The following is a 21592-nucleotide window of genomic DNA, read 5'->3' on the forward strand; positions in this document are numbered from 1 at the left end:
TAAGTGCTTGGTAGAGAGGAAAGGATTAAATATGTAGTAAAATTAGTTTACTTACGGCTGTATGGATAAGTGCTGTCCAATAGAATTTCTGTGATGACAGAAATATTCTGTTCTACGCTGTCTAATATAGTAGCCACTAGTTAAACATGACTCTTGAGTACTTTAAGTGTGGATAGTTTAGAGGAGGAACTGAATTTAATTTTATTTAGTTTTTATTCGTTGAAATTTAAATAGCTGCCTGTGGCTAGTGGTTACATGATGGGACAATGCAGCTCTAAATCATTAGCATTACCAGGAACTATTAGTGCTGTGTAAGGATTAGTTGGATTAGGAAAATAATTTTATTACTAACATCAGTAGAGTTAGGAGATTATGTTTTTTTAATGTTTTCTAAAGTAAAGTAAAAGCTAAGTACAAGTTCAGAACTGCAGATAAACTTTAATCTCTAGTTTTAAAAAGCATAATCTAATGAAATATGAAGGAAATAAAATTTTTAAATGTTTTTTTTTAAGTAAAATTTTCACTTTGTTAGTGTTTACTGTTGGGTTGGAATTTCTATCATTTTTAGTATGCAAATCTTTAAGGGCTTATGGACATATCACATGGAGGTGATACTGTTAACAGTAGTTTTCCTTTGCAGATGTCTAACTTATACTTTTTTAATTATAGGAATGCTGGTATTTTTTAAAGTAATGTGGCCAGCTTAGAAAATTAGTAAAAGTAAGGTAATTTGAATCCAGACTACCTGGGTACATATTCCAGTACATTTCTACTAGCTATATTATCTCTATAAAATGGGGACAGAGATCTTTGGTGCTAGTAAGCTATCAATAAATGATAGCTATTTTTAATTATATTTTGTCAATATCCTACTCTTTTCAGAAAGGCTTATTGTAGGATTTTTTCTTATCTACATAACAAGTATGTTAGTGTGAAAAGTTATAAGAATCCTATGGCTAATTTTCAACTAGTAGGGTTAGTTTGTCAAACAAACTCTTTTTGGTGACTTGCAGGTTCTTTTTTTTAATGAATATATGTTTACCTTTTCTAAAGGGCCTTGCCTGTTAATGAGCCCAAATTTATCAGTATTATTGTATTATTCGTGCAGATGAATTTGTCTAAAATAGAAAAACTGAATTCTTAGAGATGAAATGAATCTTGTGTGTATTTATCTTGTTTTTATGGGATTTTTTTATATGAATATTTGTATTCGGACATTTACCGCATTTCCACATTACCTAGACCTTCAGGAAGTTTACTCTGGATTTATAAACTACAAGGATTTGACTCATCCCTAGGCAGTATGATGTAGTGTTTTACTCTTCCTGATCCTGTTTTAAAGCTAGAGTACCTGCATCATGGGGTTGCTGTGAGAATGAAACTGCCTGTAAATGTTTAACACAAGCAACAGTTAACCGTAGATATCAGTTGTCAGACATAAAACCTTAGGTGACGCTTGACTGCTCTACAGAGAACACTGAATTGGTTTTGCAAACATTTGTCGGGAGCCTGTGTGTCACGTCCTTAGTACTGTGGCACCGCATTCTCGGGGGGAAATAAAACAGACTATGAGCCTTCCTTTCCAAGTGTGATGATAACAGCTAACAGTTGAAGAGGGTTTTATGGTTTACACAGTGCTTAGTACACATTGTTAGTTAATTCCTACCACAGTCTTTGGTGTAAGGTACTATTTTACTAGATGAAGAACCACTGGGGCTTATAAAGGTTAAGGTCACACACAAGTGGCAAGGGCTGGATTCAAATGCGTATTCTCTGACTCAAGTGTGTGGTTTGTCAGCCCTGAACCACATTGCAGTTGTAGTTTCACTTTGCTAGAGCAGTGATTTTTCAATCTTCTGTGCTTTTGAGTCACTTGGGGAATGCTTTAAAAATGCTTGAGCCTGGGCCCTATGCTCAGAGATTCTGATTTAATTGGTCTGGTATGAACATGTGCATTTGTTAGAGGTTCCTCACATGATTCTGATGTGAAGAAAGGTTGGAACCACCTTTAATGAATGGAGCCATAAAGGGAGTGGGTGGTGGTGGCATCTTTCCTCAGAGCTGTTGTCCCCAGGGGCTGGGATCTCTGCTGGGATGGAATTTTTTGTAGCCTACTTACTTTGCAGCTTTGGCACCACTTCATCAGAGAAGGAGATTCTGGTAACACAGCTCTGATGTTTACAGAGTAGGATGTCCCACTGGAAGAATTTGGGGTGGCTCTGGTGCTTGGTCATTTAAGTGCTGCCTGATTAGATTGGTACTGTGGTCTTGTTTCTTTGTATACTGTTAGCTCTGCTTGATGGGTATCAGGGAAACCAACCTTGGGAAAAGGCTGCTTCTGTGGAGAGGATCTTCCTGTTCTTAGCTGTCCCAGGCAGTTATTCTTGTGGTGTGTGGGTCAACCACAGAATTGTGATCTACACTAGTTTACTTAGTATAGGAATGTTGAGGAATGTTTGAATCTCCTAATTTATGTGTTCTACCCAGTGTTTAACCTAAATCTTTAGCTTAAAAATCATTTTCTACTTATTCTAGCCTCAGTAGAAATTCAGAACAGCTGTATTTATTAAATTAATACACTAAAATACATGTGTACTATAAGGAATGGTAATTTCTTAGTTTTAAGTATTGATACTTAATTCTCTTTTTTTTTTCTGAAAGGGAGCTCTTATGAAGTGATGACTTTTAAACGTAGTTAAGTGTAAACTTTGTTTTTGTTAATTGAAGAGATATATAAAATAAACCAAATGTATACTGGTAATTTTCTACTCATGCCCCCAGTATTTTTTTTTAAAGCTTTTGCTGCAATGGAACACAACTGTCATTCATACGTAACTGTTGAATTGCTGTTTGTTTTCACTTTCAGTTTAAAAATCCCCTTATTATGCTGCTTCTGGCTTCCGCGGTCATCAGTGTTTTAATGCATCAGTTTGATGATGCCGTCAGTATCACTGTGGTAAGAATATATATATTTTTAAACTGTTGATTAATCATATAAATTAGGATTGGTTTTTATTTTGGAAAATGAATTATTGAGAGCTAATTTAATGTTTTTTCACTATTTTTGATTAATATCCAAATTGCTTTTAGTTGCAGTAATCTCAAGTAACGTTCAAGGATCAGTAATTGGCACACATGAGAATTATTTAACAATCTGGTATTTTAACAAAAAAAGAAATATTTTATAATAATTTTCCAGTTAAATTTTCAATTTTGTTTACCTTCCCATTGAGAATATATTTTGAGTAATTGTGAACTAAAGCCTCACATTTGTGAAATTAAAAATATTATTTAACAATGCATACTACATTTCCTATGTAAGATTTTATTCTTTCCACCTAGGTTATTCTACCTTTCATTGAAAGTTTCCTCATCTTTTTATTCTTTCCTTGCCCCTTGTTTCATTATAGTATAAAAATTTATAGTACATACAACCATTGATTAATGCAAGTGAATTATATAATGTTTTCAAACACGGTAGAAATTAATGTAGAGCTGCAATTCTTGAACTCTTGCTTGTCAACTCCCAAGAGTCTCTGAAACCCTTTCAGGGAGCATGTGAGGTCAAAACTATTTTCATAATACTATAAAACACCATTTTTTATTTTATTTTTTTACACTGTATAAATTTGCACCAATGGTACAAAAGCAATGGCAGATAAAACTGTTTGAGCCTTGGCTCGAATCAAAATAATGGCACCAGACTGTACTAGTAATCATTGTTTTCTATCTTTGTTTCTCTTAGGAATGTTTTTGATAAAGCAATAAAAATTAATTTTATTAAATCTGGACCCTTGAGTACATACCTTTTTAATTTTCTTGTAATGAAATGGGAAGTATACCTAGAGGACTTTTGTATATTCGAGTATAGAGGTTGTCTTGAGGAAAGGTGATTGTGGTGAGCTGAACTAACTAGCCTTTTACTTGGAAGAATGACTGATAGACCGACCAACTGGTTATTAAGACTTGGATAACTGGCATACTTTTTTTTTTGAAAGAGTAAAATGAATTTGTTGCTAGTGATAAAATTCAACTTTCAAGTGAGCATTAGAATTTTGCAAAACTTTTATGCATTACTATGTGCTAGATAGCTTCCCAATATTTAAGACTTCATTCTAATGAGATCAGTAGTGATTTCAATGAATGTGACTTTTTTTTTAGAGATATGTCAACATTTGAAAGATTTGAATAACCAGGTGAATCAATATTTTCTAAATGAAAAATGCATGATGTTACAAAATTTTTAGTGATAAAAGATCCATTCAAAATGCAAGCTAGATCAATGGATTTTAATATAACAGATTATGAAAAGTTCATTGATACAGTTTTATATTCTTCATTGCACATTACTTTTAAGTAACTAACACTTGACTGATTTTAGTGTAGTAGCTAAGAAGACTATCCACAATCGTCTGAAAAAGCTTTTACAGTACTCCTCTTTTTTCTAACAATATCTGCATGAGGCTTGATTTTCTTCATATACTTTAGCATAATCAACATGTTATATTAGATTGAGTACAGAAGCAGATATGAGAATCCAGCTTTCTATTAAGGGAGACATTAAAGAAAGACAAATTGAAAACTGCCATTTTTCTCACAATTTTTTTATGGCGGGGGAACTATTTTACATAAAAAATTTTATGTGTATTAACACGTAATAGGTATATTATATTTTATATGAATTAATGACTAGAAACGAAAACAGTAATTGAAAAAGTACCTAATATGGTAACTATCAGTAGATATGACCCACAGAAACAAAAGCTGATCCTCCGTTTTTTAGAGCATAAAGGGATCCTGAGTTCAAAAAGTTGGAGAAGCTGTCCTAGCGGAGGCAAGCCACTGTCCGTTTCTTCCCTCGCAATCCTCAGGGCAAAGTTGTGATTTCTTCCTCCGCAGATCTCAATGCTTAGTGTCTGGTATGTTGGGACTGCAGATAGAGTCAGAAAAGTAAAATACTGTTAACGGTTACTTCTGAAATTATAATGTCTGATTTAAGAGCATGTTTCTTTGTTTTGTTTAGGCAATACTTATCGTCGTCACAGTTGCCTTTGTTCAGGTGAGTAGGTAGCCTATTTTTGCCAACATAGAAATGGTACTTTTGTTAATTGCTTAAAAAAATTAATGTAGCTTATTGCAACATTTCTAGTTATTGGGGGTGGTGATGTTGGTCAGAGCAATTTATCAGTTTTTCTGAAATAATTTCAGAAAAAACTCTCCAGGGAAATTTGTGAGACTCACTTGACTGCTTTGATTTAGGTAGCAGCATGAAGAAAATCTAATTTTTTATTTGATGATATTAAAGATAATTGAAGTAGATGGTAATAAAAAGCACTATAATAGAAATATCCAGCAATAGATTTTTCCAATTAAAATATTGGGCAAGGATTTAAATTCCTCATTCCTCCATAAGAAGGCATATTCTGATCTGGGTCAGCCATGTGTATGTTATGACCCACTGGGCCAATAACTGGAACCCTCTTGCGTCTTTAATAATGCCATAGCTATATGGAGTGACGTTCTGCAGAAGGATTCCTACCGTATTGTCACTGTGTATGGAAGACCTTAGGAGCTTGTTCTTTTGGTAAATTGAGAGCCACTACCTTCAAAAAAACCCATAACATTGTGATTTTAACATAGTGCGGAATTTTACACAATGATAGTGTGTTACTCACTTTAAATGCAGTGACTAAAACCATGTGCTAAGTATCTTTATGATAAGTTTATTTGATGGAAAATGTAAGAAAGAATCAAAACATTTATGAAGAGCTCAGGTTCAGATTGGTAGATATGGTTTCTTGTACAGATGTGAGCCTTTTCCCCAAATGTGCTTATGAATCCAACAAAATATTCTATAAACAAGACTTAAAAAGCCCCTCTAAGGGGCCGGCCCGGTGGCTCAGGCGGTTGGAGCTCCGTGCTCCTAACTCTGAAATCTGCCGGTTCGATTCCCACATGGGCCAGTGGGCTCTCAACCACAAGGTTGCCGGTTCAACTCCTTGAGTCCTGCAAGGGATGGTGGCCAGCGCCCTCTGCAACTAAGACTGAACACGGCACCTTGAGCTGAGCTGCCTCCCGGATGGCTCCGTTGGTTGGAGTGCAGGCTCTCAACCACAGGGTTGCCAGTTCGATTCCTCGAGTCCTGCAAAGGATGGTGGGCAGCGCCCCCTGCAACTAAAGATTGAACATGGCATCGTGAGCTGAGTTGCCACTCAGCTCCCAGATGGCTCAGTTGGTTGGAGCGCATCCTCTCAACCACAAGGTTGCTGGTTCAACTGCTCGACTCCCATAAGGGATGGTGGGCTGTGTCCTCTGCAACTAGCAACGGCAACTGGACCTGGAGCTGAGTTGCGCCCTCCACAACTAAGACTGAAAGGACAACAACTTGACTTGGAAAAAAGTCCTGGAAGTACACACTCTTCCCCAATAAAGTCCTGTTCCCCTTCCCCAATAAAATGTTTAAAAAAAAACCTCTCTAAAAATATCCTATTTAAGTAATGTTAGTTGAGTTTATCATAAGAAACTCTTATCAAAAATCTATCAGAAATTCTTAATGCTTTATCATTATTTAATATTTGTGTTTTTACCTGTATTTTAGGAGAGTGCTTTTTATATTCTTTTTATATTTATTTTTAGCCTTTATTTCCTGTCTCTTTAAAAAAAAACTAAAAAAAAACTTTTATTTATTTAAATGTGTTTTTCCAGGACCCATCAGCTCCAAGTCAAGTAGTTGTTTCAATTAGTTGTGGAGGGCGCAGCTCACAGTGGTCCCTGTGGGGATCGAACCAGCAACCTTGTTGTAAGAGCACCGAGCTCTAACCAACTGAGCTAACCAGCCGTCCCATTTCCTGTGTCTTTTAAATCTCATTCCCCATCCCGTTATATACCCTCACAGTCATAAAAGTAGCTAATTGTTTTATATAGTCATATATTGATGCCACCTTACAATAAATGTAGTAAGTTTTAGGCATTCATTTGAGATGGCTGTCGGGTTTTTGGTGGTGTGTTATGTTAAATGGTCATTTTGATATGGAGGTATCTGTAGTTGTAGGGAGTAAAGGGTAAGAAATCGGAAGAGGGAGGTAAAGATTGGGCAGCTTCTATGTCATTTATTACTAGGATCTAGGATTGGTGAGTGTTTTCTAGCCTTTTATGGAATTTGGAGGTAAAATTTCCAAATTCCTCAATATCCTTGGTATGGTTGGGGAGGTGATCTTATAATTTTTATGTTTATAGAGTTACCGTACTCTTAACATTTGTTCTTCTTGCCTAAGTAAAGACTGATTTAGTTCTAAGTTATTCTTACACAAATCTTCTTTTTCTATTTGAAAAAGTTTGTGATGGGTGTGAAATTTTGATTAGTATTAACACTGCAGTCATTTCAAAGCACTCCCCAACTTTCACCCCACTACTCCTCCTTTTCCCTGTTTAACCTTAGATCAGAAGATGGGTATCCTTAGTGCAGACATTAGATAAAAATAGCAATGTTGTTGCACGAAGCAAGATTGCCCATGGAAATGTGCACTAAATAGTATAGTGAGGTGAAGGATGTCTCTGATATTTAGCTGTGACCGTATGAATGGAAGAAGGCTGAAGCATAACAGTTAGCATTCCTGAGAATTTCCTCTTTTGCATAATTCAGGGTGATGGGAAAGGTTCTATTAAGGCAGGGCCAGCCACATCTCACTCCTTGTTTAACATGTTAAACATATGTTCTTACCCTTTACTCCCGTGTTAGATTTAATTAAATATTGATCTCCATCATTATTTAAAAATTTCATAGGAACATACATATTTACATTTCTTTATAAATGATTGTTTTAATATTATATTCTTTTTTTTTTAATAGGAATATCGTTCAGAAAAATCTCTTGAAGAACTGAGTAAACTTATGCCTCCAGAATGCCATTGGTATGATCCTTGTTTTTGATACGGATTTCTACTCTTAAAAATAGAAATTGAATGTGACTACTGCAGCATACATCGTGGCCCCAGATTTGTCTAAACATAGAGACCATGAGAAAAATTCATGCTCTATTCAGTGTAGCAAGTTTCAAGTTCTGACTTGGAGATTCTTGAGACATGCATTTGTTCCACCAGACTTTTTTTGTGTACAGTGGTGTGCTAAACACTGTTGTGAGTACAGTGATACACAAACAGACCCAGATGATTCAGAAAGTTGCTTCAGTTTTCACACTATCTTTGCACAAGTTGTCAGTTTTTTAATGCTTTTTTGACAACTGAGCATCTTAATTACCAAGAGCTCAAAAATGATACTGTTCTTGGTTCTTATATTTGCCTTATCTCCTTAGAAGTGGTAATGATACAATATTTTTTGCTCCAGTAAGCCCACTGGAAATCATTTCTTTAAATAAACGGTGTGGCTTTCTTTTTTCAACTGTGGTTGTTTCTGTTTCATGTTACAGTGTGCGTGAAGGAAAATTGGAACATACACTTGCACGAGACTTGGTTCCAGGTGATACAGTTTGCCTTTCTGTTGGGGACAGAGTTCCTGCTGACTTACGCTTGTTTGAAGTAAGTTTGGTGTCTTAGTCTGTTCGGTCTGCTATAATAAACTTCCACAGATCAGATTGCTTATAAACAACAGAAATTTAGTTCTCTTAGTTCTGAAGGCTGGCAAGTCCAAGATTAAGGTGCCAGCATGGTCGAATTCTGATGAGGGCCTTCTTCCTGGTTCATAGCTGGTGCCTTCTCACTGTGGCCTCGCGTGGTAGAAGGGGCTGAGGGAACTCAATGGGTTCTTTTTTATATGAACACTAATGTCATTCACGAGGACTCCACCCTTATGACCCAAGCACGTCGAAAGTCCCACTTCTTTTTTTTTTTTGAAAGTTCCACTTCTTAATACCATCATCTTTGTGGTTGGGATTTCAACATATGAATGGTGGGGGGCAGGAGGGGCACAGATATTAGACTATAGCATTTGGTGAGCTAGTTGTGAGAAGTGAATATACTTGGGTGTAGATGAAATGATAGACATTAGTAGTTTTAAGGACTAACAGCACATAGTTAATTTGAACATTTTGTTTTCTAGGTTAAAAAGTGACATACACATTTTTTTTCTTAAAATCTATTTTTTCCTTAGAGTCTTTTGAGGTGTTTATTTAGTGAATCAGCAGATCTTTATGGAAATGCGTGTTAGGCATTGTGGGAAACACAAAGAGGATGTGATAGAATTCTTGTATTCAGTGAGCTTACTGTTTGTGTACATGAATCACTCACCATAAAATAGAACTTGGTGAGTAAAAGAAGTACTAAGAATGCAGTATGAAAATTTAGGGAAGGGAGCAGTTTCTTCTGACTTGAGTAAAATCAGAGACTACCTCAGACAACGTGGCTTTGGTGTTGATAATTAAAAGGTGGTATTGGATAGAGAGGAGAAGACAGTGAAGTAACAGTGTTTATCACTGTGAAGTGTTCCAGTATATAATACAGAACTTGGGTATGTTAAGGGTAGAAAATGTATGATAGAATCAGATTCAGAAGAGCCTTGGATATGAAGCTCCACTTCAGATTTTATTGGTTAGGAATTAACTTTGAAGGTCATGGGCAGCTAGCAAATGATATTACCCTTAATCTGGCTGCAGTATGTGGAAGAGTACCTCATAGCCGATTAGCATGCTAGTATCATCTGCTATGGGAATTAACAGGCTGTTTGTTATCACCTGTAGAGCTGTCAGTCTTTGAATGTCTATTATGTCCCAAAATATTATATGAGTGTTCTCACATAGAGGTTATGGAAAGCCTGAAGAACCTTTTCAACTTCATTTAATCTTGAACTAAAGACCTTTTTTCCAAATACTTAAAATTGAATTATCCTTAGATATCAGATTGCTTTAATTGGTGGATGGAAATAATTGATAACATAGCAAGTATTGGGAAGGTTATTAATTTTACTTTCTTAAATTCTTTTTCTTCTTGGTAGGTCTTTTTAGGTTTTATCTTTGTACTCACTTGTCCCTCTCATCCTTATTATTTAGTTTATGACAAGACCTTGGATTGTTCTTCCTTAGAGATAAGCCTGTCACTTGATGTAAATCATCTTCCTCTACTACAAAGAACCCTAATTTGAATTCATGGAGTTTATATCATCATTTATTTTGGAGTGCTTCTCTTCTAATTCAGAAACAGACCTCCTCAGTGGTCAGAAGATGGTGTTTCCTGTTGTTTGAACAATTTAAATAGTACAATGACAGAAACTTCAGAACATCATTTGGGTTGGTAAAGTGTTTTAGGGTTCTTATTTAAATAAGGGTTAATCATTCTGCGAACTAATTGTCTCAGAATTCACCTGCAAATGGGAAAAGACTTGTCAGAATATGGACTAGTACATATTTTATCCACTCAGCAAATATATATTGAAGACTTACTGTGAGTTCAGTAAGAGGGAATTTTTGACACTTTGAAGCTTGATGCTAAAAATATTAGAAGCATATGTTGTATGGAGTAATTTATTAGTTGTTATTGTTTTCCCCCTACTTGTTAATTTTTCAGACACTTCATCAGCACATATTTTATTAATGCTGTAGTTAGGTTGAGTTTTCCACTTTTACATACATAATTGAACATCTTTGATTCCCCTCTATCATTTTTCTGCCCTATTTGTTTTACCTCCTCCCTGGTACCACAAGCAGGCTTTTGCAACTCCTTTCACAGTAGATTGACATAATTTTCCTAAAAGATTCCTTGTTCTGCTTCTGACTTACGACATTATAAGGCTGATAAAGTTGATTTCTCTTCTGGACCCAGAGGTTCCTAGATTTTTGGAATTTAATTGGCTTATTGGAATGTTGTTTGCAGAATTTGGCTGTGGTGATCTTTGGATGTTTTTATCAGGCCAGCTGGTCATTTGACGTTCCTGCATGAAATAAAACTCTTCATTAGGATTTAAAGGAAACAAATCTCCTCAGTTAGCCTTGGGATATTACTAATTTCTCACAAAGTATATGGATTTCATTTTTTAAAAAGCAAGTCCCTGGACTTCTGCAATATAGTACTCTTTTTGTGAACTTGGCCAAGGCCAGGCTTGCCACTTGAGCATCGTCATGCTGCAACTCCTCTGTCATCAATTTCAGTGGTTCAGGTTTTGGCTGTAAGTCTTGCCGGCGCCTTCAGTAACATCTTGTTAGCATGTTTAGAGAATTGACTACTGTACTACATTTATTTGACATCTGTTCATAGGCTCTGTCTTCAGTCAGCTCAAGCTGCTGTAATAAAATACCATAGATTGGGTGGTTTAATAAACATTTATTTATTACTGTTCTAGGGCTGGGAAGTCCACAATCAGAGTCTGGCAGTTTCCGGTGAGCACTCGCCTGGCTTACAGCCTTGCTGTGTCTTCACATAGCAGAGAGAACGATCATTTTTTCTTAATAAAGCCACTAATTCCATTATGAGGGCCTCACCCACATGACCTCATCTAACCGTAATTACCTCTCAAGGCTCCATCTCCAGTTACCATCACATTGGAGATTAGGGCTTCAATGTGAATTTTAGGAATTCAACATGAATTCAGTTCATAGCAGGCTGAGACTAGCATTTGTAAATACTTTTTAAAGAAGATTAATATTAATAATTTAAGGAATATTCTGTATTTTGTTTTCTCGCTCAGTCAGTTTTTCACAGCCAAGGAATGAGCCAATATGTATTGGTGGCAATAACCTTTACCAGCTTAGGAGCCTAGAGTCACTGGTGGAGCTGGGAGAGTAAAACTTAGAGAAATTGAGCTATGAGCATGTTTTCCAGTTTTTTCTAAGGGTTTTAATTTTTAATAGTATTTGAGAAGAGGCACCACTGGACAATAAATTGGTGGTAGCCAGTGAATTAGTCAGACAATGACTTTGGAAGAAGCAGTATTATAGATTATGTATACCTGCATAACAGTCAGTACATTTTGCCTTTTTGGAAACAGCGTATTTTCTGTTCCAGGTAAAGTCTGTATCAGTATTTGAGCAAAGAGTTCTTTATAAAAGAAAGCAGTGTAAGACTCAGCGGCAAAGAAGATTTCTTTTGTCTGTTGAAATATTTTACCTCTCAGCTATAACTTTCTAACTAAGCCCAAAACATTGCTTGAAATGTAGCAGTGTTTTCTTTTACTTGGTGTTCTGAATGATTAATTCCATCGATACTTTCTTTTGTGGTTCATGTGCCTTTGGTTAGCTCAAAACATTCTTTGAAACTGTTTATAAGATCTAGACACTGGGTACAATTGCCTTCTTTTTTTTTTAATCTAGTTTTTTATGTGATTTTCTAAATGTATCAAACTTCTACAGAACCACCACTTGGCTGAGAGCCACATGGTTGAGAGCCAAGAATTCACCATTTTTATGACACTAGATTATCAGACCATTTAAATTCGGGCAGAAAGGTTACCTCTGTAGGAATCAGGTTCTCGTGAGGCCAAGCTCAGGAGTTCAAACTCAGAACAAGCCAGTTGGCATTATACAGTGAGTCTTTTTACCTCATGAATCCATCTACTTTGTTATGGGATAGTAGTTTGGCTCAGTGAGTAGTTTTTGGTGTCTAGGATTGTTCCTTCCTATTCCTTAGTTCCCAGGGCAAGTAAAAAATGAGATAATGAGTTGAACAAGTACAGCTCTACTTTGACTACCTACCAACTGGGGAGTCAGAGATATTCTCCTTGACTGAAACCTCACTTAGCCATTAGGTCCCTTTCCATAAGGCACACATTCTTACGCATGCTTTTATTACGAACCACTAGCAAGCAGCTTCCTCTGCTGGGTAACTCCATTAGTGGAGCTGTGTCAGAGCATTCTGACTTCCGGAGTTACAAAATACATTTTCCATTTACTCAATGGAAAACTTGATATTCTGGCAAAACTCAGGTTCTGATTTGGTTTTTGGTATGCTTTTGAAAAGAATCTTTTGCTACATTGCTAGAAAAGTATGTAGTAATATTTTAAATTTACATATTTTGGTAATAAAGCTAATTAGGCAAAATATAATCCTTCTTTTCAGAAATCAATCTGTTACAAAGTCATTTTAGCCATTCAGTAAATATTTGAATACTGTGTATATAACACTGTACCAGGCTTCAGTACTAGGAAGTGAAAAAGAAAAAGACACTTTGTGCCCTTACTGGGAGATACCAACTTGCAAACAGCTGCGATTCAAAGTATAAAATGCGTCTGCTTATGAAATGACTTAACCATGTGAGTTTAGGCAAACCACTTAATATTTTCAGATTTGTTTTCTCATTTTGACATAGAGTTGCCCTAAGGCAATGCATGCTAACTTTTAATGTGCATAGGAATCACCTGGGTTCTGTTTTGGCAGGTCTGGGGTGGGCCTGGGATTCTGTGTTTTTTAACTATCTCTTAATCCATGCCAAAAGTGCTGATTCATCCACCACATATAAAAATATTTTTTTAAAGAGCTTTATTGAAGTAATCTAATTCCAGTTTACACATTTAAAATGCACCATTTAGTGGCTTTCAGTATATATATAGAGTTGTGCACCCATCACTACATTCTAACTGTAGATTATTCTCATCACTGACAAAAGAAAACCCTTACCTTTTAGCATCACTGTATTCTCTGACACTGCCCCTGACAGAGCCTGAAAGCTACTAATCTGCTCTGTCTGTATACATGTGCCTATTCTGAACATTTCATATTAATGGTATTAAACACTATGGTCTTTTGTGTCTGGCTTCTTTTAGTTAACATGTTTTTAAGGTTCATTCATGTAGCATGTATAAGTACTTTATAGCTTTTTATTGCCAAGTAGTATTCCATCCATTATATGGATGTGTCACACAATTGCAAATCTGTTTACATTTAAAGTGATTACTGATAGTGAAAAACTTTCTTCTATTATTTTGCTGTTTGTTTTCTATATATGTTGTATTTTTTATGTTCCTCAATTCCTCCAATCTCCCCTTTTTTGTTTGATTGTTTTTTTTAAAGTATACTTCAATTACCTCATTTTTTTTCCCCTGTATATTTTGTACTTACTTTGTTAGTGGTCACCATGGGTATTACAGTTAACATTCCTAAATTTATAACAATGCAGTTTGAATTGATACCAACTTTACTTCAATAACATACAAAAACTTTGCTCCTGTACAGCTCACTTTTTTGCCACCTTCATGTTGTTACAAATTATATCTTTATACATTGTGTGCTTATTAATATAGATTTGTATTTTATATATTTGTCTTTTAAATCAAGAAAAATAGAGGAGTTAAAAACTCAAAATACAATAATACTGGCATATTTATCTACACAGTTACCTTCACTAGAATTCTTTATTTCTTCATATGGTTTTAAGTTACTTTCTGCTCTCCTTTCATTTCAGCTCAAAGGACTCTCTTTTAGAATTTCTTGTGGAGCACTTTTGCTAATGACAAATTCTCTTAGCTTTTGTTGAAATGGGAATGTCTTTCATTTTTCCTTCATTTTTGAAAGATAGTTTTGCTGGATATAAAATGCTCTTTGATAGTTTGTTCTTTCAGCACTTTAAATATGTCACTCTATCTATTGGTCCTAGCCTTCATAGTTTCTGATAAAAAATGGGCTTCTAATCTTATTGAGGATCCCTTGTGTACAACATGATAAATTGCTTCATTTTTGCTGTTTTCAAGATTCTGTTTTCATCTTTTAGTAGTTTGATTATAATGTCTTTCAGTGTAGATGTCTTTGATTTATCCTATTTGGAGTTTATTTAGCCTCTTTGATGTATAGATTCATGTCTTTCATTAAATTTGGAAAGTTTTCATCTATTATCTCTTCAAATAGTTTTTCTTCCCATTTATATTCCTCCCACCAATCCCCTGGGACTCCCATCATGCTTATATTAGTATGTTCAGTGCTGTACCACAGGTACTTTAGCCTCTGTTCATTTTTCTTCATTCTCTTTTTCTAGAGTAGAGAGGTGATTGACTTAGTGGCATACAGTATACCAAGCCAGTCTTTAGTTTGAGAACTTGTTTGTTGCTGCCAGTTGTTCTTATTAACTGTAATTAAAAGCAGTTACTTTTTGCTTTTCAGGAAATGTCTGTGACTTTGACATTTATTTTCTCTATGCCTAATGTTTTATGGGAATAATCCTGTGAATTTTTTTCAACTGTTTTTATAGTGTAGGTGTTAAATATTCAAATTATGGTTATATATGCATTTTGATTCTTATTTATATTCTGATTTTTAAACTGTGTTGTATCTTATTCACCCTCAGGAAGAAAGAAGAAAAAGTAAAATATAATCAGTTTCCCTATTCATTAACAGCTCTTCTGAATGTTTAATGTTTAAACTTTTGGCTAGAAGGCATGTAGCTGACTGATACTTTGATTTCATTTTATCCTACCTTTCTTTCTCTCATGAATGCAATGGATAAATGACTAATATCTTTTCTGCTCAGACTAATTTAATTGTGACCTTGTTAAAATGTAATAGGTTGCCTAATTTATTAAATACTACCCTTCTTAGAAATGACTCCCTTATTCCTTACTCCCTCAAAACTGCTTCCTGAGAAAACTCTTGCAAACACTAGTAAGAGAAAAAAACTTATAACTTAAAAAATATTCTTGTTCAATTTACAGTTGAGTTGAGATCTATGCAGTTTGCTACATTGCATGATTTAGACAAATTTCACTGATAATGTATTCTTGATAATTTGAATTTTACAAATTTATAATTTTGTAGAAAAAAAAGATAAGGATCCAAAGCCCCTTTTTCTTCCCCATCAATTTGTACACTAGAGAAGACTGATTGCTCTTGTGCTAAAAATGACGTGTCTCTTTTATGTAGAAAAACCTGATTTGAACAAAACTTCTTACCCTCTTAAATGGTTGCTGCACTGCTAAGACTGACACTAATGAGCTCGGGCACTGACAGAGCTTTTCCTCTCTTTTTAAATTAAAAAGTCATTATTTTTATACTCCTCATCCCTATAGACAGCCACCTAATGTTAGTATGTATCCATATTTAAGATTTACACTTAAAGCAGAAAATCTTCAATGGGAAAATATAAATTTCATCTTACTCGGAGAAGAAGTTTTGTACATATATACAGCTTTTATTAGCTTTTAACTATTAGTAGATTGCTTTTCTAATTAAGAGCTCAGAAAATTACATGCAGTTCTGATTTTTGTAAAAGCATTAAAGAGGAGATTGATAAATAAAATAAACTTTTTGTTGATTTTTGTAATTCACAGAAATATTCAATTTTTGAAATACATCTTTGCTTAATGTCTTCTAGAAGTAGTTATAAAACTGGAGAGGAGAATAATTCACAAATTGATCCTCTAACTAAGAGGAACTGGAGTTAATTTGTCAACATTTGGGTTTCATCTCCATAGCTTACTATCAGGTGATACTGGATGAGTTACTGAACCTTTCAAAGTGTGTGTAAAATAGGGATAATAATAGTATTTGCCTTACTGGAGTTGTTAGTAGCTAAGTAATTGTTAGTAGATAACTTAGTGTAGGTATATAGCATAATGACTACGAGATAGTAAGCAATGAAATGTCAGCTGATTGTTTTTAGTATTAGCATCATCTTTTAAGAAAGACCTAATTTTTTTTCTTATTTTGGTAATAAATATGTTATTGTGAAAAATTAAACAGTCCTAAGATTAATTTGGAAAGAAAAGTCAAATAAATATATTCCTAGAATAAAGAAAACTTCCATTGCTTTTGAACATGGTAGCTGTTTTATTTACTTTTTTTAATCTGTAGTTGTGTTCATTTAATGAACCCAGATTAGTTGGCTTGTCTTTGCATGCATAATTATTTAAGATAGGAAGCCTTTTAAAGACTAAAGGACTATTGGTCTGTGTTTTAAGAATACTTTTTATAAGCCTGCGTTAATAACCAAAATTCATCACATTTACATGGCATGAAACATTCAGAAAATGCTAATACAGTTTGGTCTCTTTGGAGTTATAGCATATAATTTATTTTTATTCTGAACTTTTAAAAATCTTATGACTTAATATGAACTCTTAATTATATTTGCAAAGTTATGTGTCTACCTAGCACAGGAACGCACCAAGCATGTTCCTGCCCCCATGTTCTTTGTACTTTTTGCTCCCTTTGTCTAGGATCCTTTCTCCTTAATTATGGCCCAGGCTTGGGGCCCTCAGGTCAATCAGAGCTCTTTAAAAGGGTAACCTACTTTTGAGAGATGTTCTCTCGTCTATCTTAAATGTCACTCTCCATCCTATCATGTTGTTTTCTGTCACTGCCAAGCATTATATTATATACTCTTGTTTGTTTTTCAAATTACTTTTCCCATTAGAATAATAAATGAGGGCAGGAAATTTGTTTTCTTTACTGCTGATTCCCACTGTATGTGATACACAGGGAGGGGCCTGGCACATTACAAGCATTAATAAATATTTGTTACGTGAATGAATCATTGGCATTGATCAAATTAAAACAGTTTTATTGAATAGATGGGGAGAAAGAATCCATGAACCAATTTTAAATAATTATTTCTGTGAGATTTTTAAGGTATTTATGCTCATAAAAATGAACCATTTAAAAAGACTAATTATCTTCACCCTGCCCCCTTCCAAAAAAAAAGAAAAGCAGAATTTAAAGTTTAGAGTACTGTGTATGTATTATAAACTATCAGTCTAGAGGCGTGATTGAGAACACCAGCTTAACTTATAGCAGTGAGACTGCACAATTATTCAGTTGCTCTAGGTTCATTTCCTTACTGTGTTTCCTTTCTATGATCTAGCCCAGTGCCTGGTACGTAGTTAAAGTAGTTAGGAAATGTTTGTTGGGTGAGTAAATGAACCTATAAAATGAGTAAAATCATGAATTAGGTCCCAGTTTCCCAAAGGTTATCCTAAGGACCCTTGATTAAGAGCTTCTGGAATAAAATGGATCAATCAGTTTGGGAAACACTATTTCACTGATTCTCAAACTTGCGTGTGCATCAGAATCAGCTGAAGGGCTGGTAAGTACAATCTGTTAGGTTTACCTTGCCCATCTTCATGTTTGAGGCAGGGCACTGAATTTCTCACAAGTTCTGAGGTGGTAAAGGTCATGCTGGTCCTGCTGGAAGTGCACATTGATAACCCCTGCTATATCTATGTTCCTGTGGGGGTGATTCACCTAGTGTATTGAAAGGTTTGAGAAGCTCTGCAGAAGGGAAAGCTGTTCAAGTCTTAACTTTTTCTAAAACTTACTTGACCATAGTACCCCTCCTTTGTATCTTGTGTATGAGGTATAATCAAACAATACTGTGAATGGTTAAATAAAAAAAAATTATCACAGTAAAAGACACATTGCCATTAATCCCCCTCAAAATACTCACCTCACTCCAGACACACTTATCCCATCAGTCTTGCCATTTTCTGAAGCAGTTCTGGAAGTTCTCTTTTGTGAGGGTCTTTAGTTACACTGCTGTGGCTGCCTCGATGTCTTGCCATTTTGACTTTGGAGAAGAGCCAGCAGTTGCACGGTGCCAGATCCAGTGAATAAGGTGGATGAGGACACACCATAATGTTTTTATTTGACGGAAATTGCCGTATGTATACCAGGAGCAATGTGTGACATGGAGCATTGTCATAATGAAGGATGATTTACAGCACACTTTGAAACACACCTTCTTTCATCTGCGTCTCATATCTGACTGCACCGAACAAGTTGAAACTTGTCACACGCTGTTACTAAGGTTCGATGCACTGCTTCCCGTATTGAACATACTGCCTTTCTACTGGATGACAATCGACAGCAGCATTCACTGTATTTTGTGATCACAACAGAAAGGCTCTGTGTCACACATCATTTCTGGTATGGCAACTTCTGTCCAATAAAAACATTATGATGTGTCTTCATCCACCTTATTTACCAGATCTGGCACCGTGACTTCTGGCTCTTCCCCAAAGTTAAAAGCACCATGAAGGTAAATGTTTTGAGTCAATTCAGAACATCAAGATAGCCACGACAACACAACTGAAGACACTCACGAAAGAGGACTTCCAGAACTGCTTCAGAAAGTGCCAAGAACGAGGGGACAAGTGTGTTCAGAGCAAGGGGGAGTATTTTGAAGGGGATGAATGGCAATGTGTTTTACTGCAATACATTTTTTAAAATTTAAAAATTCACTGTATTTTGTGGTCATACCTTGTATATATGTGTGCATGTGAGTCTGTCTATTAGTCATCTATCACATTACACACAATGCCTATTAACATACTTGGATCTATTGTTCTGTGGTCCCATACTGTCAGAAGGAGCCAGGTCACATCTATGGTTCTTTCCACATACAAAATTATGATTTTTAATTTTTTTTTATATGCTTGGGTAGCTGAATACTTTAATTGTGTTATGAATGAAACCCTCAGAATTGAATCCTGTTGCAGAGTTAAAAGAGAATATGATATTCATGATCTGCATGGAAATGGTTGTGTACATTTATTTACTTATTTGAAGTTTATAACATTTGTATATATTTTTTGATTCTTGCTAATGTACATTTGGGATAAATATAGGAATGTGTATGTAGCAGGAAGAATTTCATGACAATTGAGCCCAAAATGATGAAATGATTTCTTTCTCTGTACCTTTTATGCCTTTTAGTCATACTTTTATTTCTATTATGTTTTTATTTCTATTGGTTTTAATGTGCCAAACACATTTTCAGAACTTTCGGTCATGGCAAAATTAGGAAATAATATTTTATCACGAGAGTTGAGTTTTCTCTAGATAAAGATTAAGCCTTAGCTAATATATCCTTTTCCCTAGTTGTATTTTGAAATTTAGCTTAATTTTGTCTCATGGTACAACATTCTACTGTGCATGTCAGATTTTGTTGATTTAACTTCATTTTTAGATACGGTTTTGCTTACTCTGCTCTTCTGTGTCAAAGAGTAATGGATATGATACGAGATTAGGATAATTAATAGAAAGGGGATATTTGAGGAAGAAGATGATTACAAGCTCTTCAGATGTTAAGTGTAGTAGAGAGAGTCTTCAAACTTGAATATAATGGAATGCTTTGTGTTCCCCAAGGCTGTGGATCTTTCCATTGATGAGTCCAGCTTGACCGGAGAGACAACTCCTTGTTCTAAGGTGACAGCTCCTCAGCCAGCTGCAACTAATGGAGATCTTGCATCAAGAAGTAACATTGCCTTCATGGGAACGCTCGTCAGATGTGGCAAAGCAAAGGTAATTATTTTTCTCGTTTGAAAATAGCACTTCCTTTGTTTTCAACTATTTTATCAGTTCTTTTTTGCTAATTTTATGTGGATCTTTTCAAAATATGAAGCTAAACAATGACAGAATTGAATCTAACTCTTGACAACTGTTTGTGTGAGGAAAATCTGTGTCCCTGAGGTATAGTATGGTTGTCCATAGTTCTGCCATTTACCAGATAATGGATCCTTTAAAACTTAGTCCTCAGTACCTGTTCTTTTTTTTAGATAGCTACAGCAGCTCATGGATATGTTCATTATTGGTTAAATAAAATTTTAATTGTTATGGTACTGGATATAACATTCTGACTACATATCATTCACTTACTGATTGATTTCAAATATTTTGTTTACTGAATTCTAATATTTTACAAATATAAAAGGAAGTCGTCATTCAGTAGCATTTGAGGGGAAAAAAAGAAACTACATTAAATGTCTCTACTGAGTATAAGATTCAAATTGATCCAAAAATGGGCTTCAGATTGAGTTTAATAATAAGTTTAATGAATGTTTGTTTTCAAGGTTTGTATCACTGGGTGTAAAAACTAATTATCTGTTAGTAACATCAAAAAGTAAATTTGCTAAGGGAACCTTGGATATGTGTGTCAGATATCTTGACTGTAGGCATGCTTTGAAGAAATGAATGAACCATTTTGTTTTTTTAGTTGAAAGAGGTGATTCCATCTGAATAAATGTATTTTCCTCTTTTCCCTTTAGGGTATTGTCATTGGAACAGGAGAAAATTCTGAATTTGGAGAGGTTTTTAAAATGATGCAAGCAGAAGAAGTGAGTACTTAGTTTGTTAATGATGTATTAGTTTCAATTCTGACATTCTCCATTGTAAATAGAGGAAGAAAAAATATTGGTGGAGTATTTTATATGCTGTTGAAAATAATATTTTATTCAGAATATCATTCAGTCAATCTGTGCTTAAAAACATAATTGGAAAGTCTTTAATTGGAAGCGTTGGATTGCTATTGTTAATATTCTGAAAAATTTTAATAAATGTTTATGGCATTTTTTGTAGGATAAAAAGTTTTGTTTATAGGATAAAAAGATTTGTAGCCAATTATTTGTAGGGCTAATTCTTTTTGAAATTAGCTTATCGTATTTTAAAGATTACTAAAAAAGTATCTTTGTACCTCAGAACATGTCTTCTACCAAAATTCCCAGCTTTACATAATTCCAAGTAATGGGTAAAAAGATTGCTAAATAAAATAGTGTGGAAGATATTCTTGTTTTAGCATTTTGAAGATTACTTCTCTGATTTAAAGTACTTTCTTATACATAAAAAAGAACTTGAATTCTGCAGGTGTCATATTCTCCCCAAATCATCTGGATTTCTCAGTTAACCTGCCAAGACTCCAGTGTTCATGATGCAGTGCAGCAATCATTTCAAG

General features: G+C 34.9%; 1 protein-coding gene across 1 annotated transcript in view; it reads left to right on the plus strand.

The window, feature by feature from the left end:
• The first annotated feature begins 2867 nt into the window (after positions 1 to 2867).
• The window catches only part of ATP2C1 (ATPase secretory pathway Ca2+ transporting 1), a 57528-nt gene continuing 38803 nt past the window's right edge, over positions 2868 to 21592 (plus strand). The window contains exons 1-6 of the mRNA XM_074312828.1: positions 2868 to 2956; positions 5024 to 5059; positions 7850 to 7911; positions 8427 to 8535; positions 20011 to 20166; positions 20910 to 20978. Coding sequence (XP_074168929.1) covers positions 2885 to 2956; positions 5024 to 5059; positions 7850 to 7911; positions 8427 to 8535; positions 20011 to 20166; positions 20910 to 20978 — 504 coding nt within the window. The 5' untranslated portion in view covers positions 2868 to 2884. The remainder of the gene's footprint in view (positions 2957 to 5023; positions 5060 to 7849; positions 7912 to 8426; positions 8536 to 20010; positions 20167 to 20909; positions 20979 to 21592) is intronic.

Source organism: Rhinolophus sinicus, linkage group LG10 (assembly GCF_036562045.2).
Source record: "Rhinolophus sinicus isolate RSC01 linkage group LG10, ASM3656204v1, whole genome shotgun sequence".
NCBI classification, from domain to species: Eukaryota; Metazoa; Chordata; class Mammalia; order Chiroptera; family Rhinolophidae; genus Rhinolophus; species Rhinolophus sinicus.